The sequence below is a fragment of the Buteo buteo genome, chromosome Z, assembly GCF_964188355.1.
Source record: "Buteo buteo chromosome Z, bButBut1.hap1.1, whole genome shotgun sequence".
In the NCBI taxonomy this organism is placed as follows: domain Eukaryota; kingdom Metazoa; phylum Chordata; class Aves; order Accipitriformes; family Accipitridae; genus Buteo; species Buteo buteo.
In genome coordinates, this window is record NC_134204.1 from 58,662,910 (window position 1) to 58,669,156 (window position 6,247).

Here is a 6,247-nt window from a genome sequence, read left to right on the forward strand (position 1 = left end):
AGGAAAGTTTTCTGCTCATCTACTGGACAGATGAATAGATGCAACACTGGAAAGGAGTGTGGGAGCATGGCAAATTGGCCATTCCTTTCACACACTCCAGAAATAATTCACCTTCGCAGATAGTCACAGGAGTAAGGACAGCTACAATTCCTTACCACAATGCTGACCAGTGCGTAAAATCAAAGGTTTACGATTAATCCCTTCTCCAGTCCTCCTACTGTTGAGGATAGTACAGGCTTTCCACAACTTTTGCAAGTCATGGTGTTGCCGTAAAACAATACAATGCAGTATCCATGAGGCCTGCGTATTTTTGTAAATCCAGTCCTGATCCACTGCTTCTCTTAACTTTTTAAAGTAATGATGGCAGCACCCCTACATCAGCCTATATTTAATTGTTATCAAGACTGTCACTCCAGTATGACAGCCATGGAAGATTACACCAGACATCAAAAGGGAAGTGAATGGCTTTACTGCACTTGTAAAGTGACACAAATTTTCAAAGATCTCTTGTAGTTATCATCAATGTCGCTGTTTAGATTATGACTACATTAATCTTAATCTCTTCTTCTTTTCTACCAGTTCTGTAGAGTCTGATCTTCTTTCCAATTCACTCCCAGCAGCAATTCTCAATTGCTTTCCTCACTTGTTCCACTTCCCTCCCTAGCATTCTGAATAGAATGGGACCACTCATATTTTGCTACTGATCTTCACTTCCAGTCTGTGGAATTCTGTACAGCAACACTTCCCAAGTTGCAGTTAGCTACCTGTCTGCAGTTGCAGCTTGCTAAGGCAACTCCCCTCCAAGTAAAAACCATCTAGAGTTATATAAAGATATTCCATAATTTTCACACTACTTTTGAAATAATTATTTTAATAATTGAACTAGGCTGGACAGGAAGAGAGTTCCATCATTTAAAATAGAAAGCTTTCACCTTTAATTTACAAAACCAGTTTCCTGATAATAGATGGCAAACATGAAAATAAGCTTTCCAAGACATGCCTGTGAATTAGGCTATGGGGTTAATGACTGATGCAAGCCTAGGAAAAAAGGTTTTAGCATTTTAAAATTTGTTAAAGCTTTAAGATGTGCTCAGCAGGACATTTAAGATGAAGAACAAAGTTTCCAGGCAAGTATCAAGTTTTGAGTACTAAGCATCCTCCCGATATGTACTTTTAATGAAGTTTCTGGGAGTTTTATGGTGTTTAGCTGGTTTAGTCTTATGAATTGATACAGCTTTTAAATAACTTTGATATACTGGTATTTTGGGGCAGTCACAGTTTGACACAAAGTAGTTTTCCCACATATCTTAAGCAAGGTGGCTTGTTTCAAGTAGTAAGAAAATTCACACACCAAATCAGACTAGTCACTGGTTTGTTGTTTTGTTGTTGTTTTTTTTTTTTAAGTAACCAGGAATATTTTGCATCTCACTAGAAGAAACTCCAAATTTGTTTGCTAACCAGAACAGTATCAAACTTATTGGAAGCAGAAATCTTGAAAAAATATTATGTATTAGAGCTTACAAATTATTCACAGGATTGAAAGTTTACTGTCTTTCCAGGACACTCCCTTGTATAACAGGAAGCTTGACATAAAAACACAGTTATTAAAGTTGCTTTAGTTTTACTGTTCATAGATTTCCTTGAGATTTGCACCTAAAGTCATCTAAACACTTCTCTCTTCCCCCTCCTCCCACTCCATCACACACTGTGCTACATGCAAGCTTAATGGCCAGCTCATACTGAATGATCTGCTGGCAGTTATGTTCTTCCTGCATTTCTTCACTTGAGGCAATAATTTAAATCTCTCTTGACCCAACTGGAAGTTTCCATGAAATCTGCAGAACATGGTTTTCTTTATGACCCTCTGACTGACAGAATCAGCTAACTGATTCAACAGGCTGTGATCAGAAAGAGTGGTAGAAAGACAGATGGGTGGACTAACAGCACGGTCACAACCACCTCTTAGACAAGAAGTCTAAAACCACTTTTTATTTGCAAGTGTACTTTGACTTCTTAAACCTTCAGCATTCTTCATACTTCCAGTTTTAGAAATCCAAACTTTCTAGTGCAGGAGGGACTTTTTGAACTTAGCACTGTTCTAGAAAGAGAACTTAATTCCACTCCTACAAACTGGTTGTCATCCTGCATGGATGCAGGGAAGTTCTAATCAGGTTCTTCCAAACACATGAACACTCTACATATGCTAGAAGACTAGCATTTAGCATTAGAGGACTGATTTTTTTTTTTAATTAAAAAATAGCCAGAAAATTGTACTTTAGCCTCAGCAAACAAAGTTAACACTTTCAGTTATACTGCTCTAACAGCTCTAAAGAAGGAAGAATCATGAAGTACTCTGTATTAAAAACTAAAATGAACAGCCCACTGCTCCATTTTTAGAGATAGTCTAGTTAGGGTTTTATACAACACATACTATGCATGTGTGCCTTGCACTTTATAGACAGTAGCTTTATCTTAACATTCTAATCCAATGTTTCAGCTTTTGACACTTCAGGAATTTTTCTTCCTCAAAAGAGTAATGCTATCCAGTTGGATGCTCATGCAGTTTTAATACAATTTAAGCTTTATTACGTAAGGTATATACAAGACCATTAAAATTCTCAGCTGAAGCAATGTGAACATAACAAAGAGATAAAGCACCTGTAAGAAAGCACATCCAGTCCTCCTTACTACGGTCTGCTTGCTAACTAGGAAGCTTTGGCACCAAGTTCAAATATAAATCAGTTTTAGTAAACAAAATGTAGGAGAATACATAGCCAAGGATAACTGAAATGAGCAAGTGCTTACCTTGACTCTCCACTACTGTTTCTTATGCTGTCTTCATCACTGTGCCCATTCATTGTAAATATTAAGAAGTTGAAAAGATAAATAGAAGTCCACTCAGATTACAAGGTGGATATCAAGAATCCACTTCTTGATACTCTGTATGTTTTCCAGCTGATGTCGTTGCTCTAGTGTTCTCTGCAGGTATTCAAGATTTCTCCCCAAATACCTAAAATAGTAAAGGAAAACGTTGACACAATTTGATAACATGGTTGCAACTAAAAAGATAGCAAAAATAACTTGGTCCTTCACTAACACTGAAAGGGGGCATCATGTTTGATGTCATGTTTTTAACTGAAAAATAACTTTTTGTGTGTTACCTGTTCGTGGTTGATCATTTTATCACTGTTTTCTTGTCTGAAAAAAATATTAAAATCTTTCCTTATGTTTGTGAAAGCCAGAAAAAATTCTTCTCAAGAGAATAAGTGGTCTTTTTATTAGTTACACTTAAAAAAATTGAAAGAACTAAATGAAATACACAAAGCGCATGAAAGGAAACACCTGTCTAGCTTTTTGTTCAGCTGCAGTTGGGTGCCAGCATACAGGACACTATGCTTCTTAATACAACTTTTCACTGATGGTGCTATAAAGGTGGCAATTTCTGCTGAACAACTAGCTGCAGAATAGGAAATGCTACAGAAATTACATTCTCTTTAGCATCACAGGGTGAGAAGAACAGCTTACTGCATGTCTGCACTATACCTTGTGGCTTAATCTGTGCCACAGTACTGACTTTAGGACAAAGTAGATCTAAATTTTAAAGAAAAACTGCCTACCTGAACACACAGGTGAAAACCATTGATATTAATGTTCTGCTAAGATCTGCTTGGCGTATTTCATGCAGAAAACATAGTGGAAACAATTCCAGATACACACGTATTGCTAACATCCAGCTGCAGTTGCCCTGTTTAAAACAAGTGTCTCCACTAAATCAAACCAGCAAGATCCCACAGATCAATATTTCACATACAAGAGCACCTTAAATCAGTTCACTGCAGCATCCAATGCAGCTAGAGAAAGTTTAGGCTCATGGTAAATGGACTATAAGTATAAACTCACTTAAAATCAGATAAAGAGCAGTGCCTCTTACAGATTTAGTGGTGTGAAAGCGATTAGGGGCTCGCCTGCTGGCTGCCTGCCCCGAGGTGCTCTCCTATAATATCCAACAGCCAGAGCTCATCGGGTGGTGGTGGTGAAGCCTCCCCCCGAGGCGGGAAATGTCCTGCGCTCAGGCACCGTAACAGACACCCGGGCCACTGCGTCCAGCAAACAAAGGCGATGAAGGAGGAGAAAGTGACAGAAAGGAGCCCTGCAACGTCGGAGAGGCCTCGAAGAAAGGTCGGGGACCCGGTGGCGGCGGAGGCGAGCCGGGCGGCTCCCGGCGGCCCGGCCGCGCTCTGCGCCGCCCGGCAGCAGGCTCCCCGCAGCCTGCCCTCCCGCGCGGACAAAACCCCCTCGCCTCCGGGCCCGGCACCCGCTGGACGCCGGGAAACACCGGGAGCAGCGGCGAAACTTTCTCCCTCCCGCCTGCTTCCTGCTCCGCGGCTGTCGTCCCCCGAGCCCCAGCCTCCCGCACCGCGCTCCCGCGGCCTCCCACGGCCACTGTCCCTCTGCTCGCCCCCAGGGCGCTCCCGCGGGAGCCCGGGCCAGGGCTGCCTCCCGCCCTCGGAGACGGCTCTCCGCTAGCGGTGCGGCCTGCACAGGCGCCGCTCCCGGCCAAGGCTCCCTGGCAGCGACTCCAAGACCGCTGCCGTTCTCCATGCTCGCTTCTCCCGGCGCCCCCCATGGCCAGAGGAGAGCCACGGCCGCTCTCCTGCCTCCCGGGCGGCTCGACACTGGCTCCCCCCGCAGGAACCAGCGAGAGCGGCTCGATCCCGGCTGCCCGCCTCGGCCCTCGCAGTTCCCCCCCTCCGCGGAAAACAGCGAGCGGGCCCAAGAACCCAGCCCCTCACCGGGCATCCAGCCTCTCCCGGCCGACAGCGGGCCCCAGGCCCCCTCTCCTCAGCACCGCCCGTCCCTCCCGCTTCCATCGTCGGAAGCCGCACAACTCCCGGCCGGCGAAAGGGAGAGCAGCCATGGCGGGCCTCTGCCTACCTGCGTGCGCCCGGCCCGGCCAGGCCTTCCCAGGGCCGCCCCGGCCCGAGACTGCGCTACGCCCCACGGGGAGGTTCGTGCCGCAGCCCAGGGTCGGGGGCTGCTCCCGCGGCGGGGCCTGGGCCGCCGCTCCTCCCGCTGGCCACCGGCTCCTCGCAGCCCCGTGCGGTGGCCTCCCTCTGCGGCTCGAACAATGGGGCCCACGAACTGGGCAGGCAGGAGCGCAGTGAGAACCAGGGTAGGCGCTGCGCCGCTCTGCTCCGCCACCGCTTTTTAAGTCCGCCCGACCGCCGCCATCACGCTGCCGCTCCGCTCAAGCTCCCCCTCCCTCGGTCGGATGGAAACCCCGGGCGTGATGTCAGCCCTGCGCCCTGGGACCGACCGGCAGGAGGAGGAGGAGCCACGGCCGGAGGCGAGGGGCAGCGCTGCCGGGCCGCTCAGGGGCGGGCGACGGAGGCGGTATGGGTCGCTCGCCACGCCGGGCGCCGGCGGCAGCGCCCGCCCTCTCTGCCTGCCGCACGGCAGGGGCGCGAGGGCCGGCGTGGCTGCAGCTCCCGTCCCCGTGTGAAGGCGCAGGGCGCGGCCCGGCCCGGAGGGGCGCCATGACCCGAGCGGCGCGGCCGCAAGTCCGGCGCGGGCCGCCCGTTAGCGTTCTGCCTAGCGTGGTTTTTGTGTTTGCTTTGGGGTTTTCGGTGTAAAATCACAGCCCGGCGACAAACACGACCGCATGTCTTAGTCTATGGAGTTACAGGTGGTACCGGGGCGTATTCAGGAAGGCTTGGCGTGCTGCTGCTGGGAGGACGCCTGCCTCCGTGAGGTCTAGCCCCTGGCTGAGGGGGGCTGGTCTTCCTCTTCCATTCCAGAACCTAACGCCCGTTCTTTTCAAAGCGGTTGACATGAGCGTGCCTCACATTCGTTATCGGAAAAAAAAACCCCACCAAAACCCCAAAATCAAACACACAAGAAAAAAGTCATGTAAGTTTTGTGTCCACGTGCTCCCAGAGTGACAAAGGAAAGGTAGTGATAGTTGAGTGAAAAAGTGCTGTAAACAACACAACGCTGCAGCCAAACCGTGTTGGAAAGAGGAATCAACTTACCTGCCTTCTCCCCTTCGGAGGCACAGGTACGCAGTTACACTCTGTCACTCTAAAGGAGGATTGTGGGGTCATTGCTGACTGACAGCTGGCACCAGACCTTTGGGCGTTTATTTGTTTAGCACCCCGCAAGAGTGAAAGAGGTCAAGAAAACACGGTTTGCTCATCAACAAAGGGAAGCTTGAAGGAAGGGAGTCACTGTGTGGGTATACTAGAGG

The 6,247-nt window shown here is 48.3% G+C and overlaps 1 protein-coding gene across 1 annotated transcript in view; it reads right to left on the reverse strand.

The window, feature by feature from the left end:
• The window catches only part of CHD1 (chromodomain helicase DNA binding protein 1), a 56,667-nt gene extending 51,391 nt beyond the window's left edge, over positions 1–5,276 (reverse strand). The window contains exons 1-2 of the mRNA XM_075020777.1: positions 4,936–5,276; positions 2,806–3,010 (exon numbers count right to left, since the gene is read on the reverse strand). Coding sequence (XP_074876878.1) covers positions 2,806–2,858 — 53 coding nt within the window. The 5' untranslated portion in view covers positions 2,859–3,010; positions 4,936–5,276. The remainder of the gene's footprint in view (positions 1–2,805; positions 3,011–4,935) is intronic.
• Between the last annotated feature and the right edge of the window lie 971 nt (positions 5,277–6,247).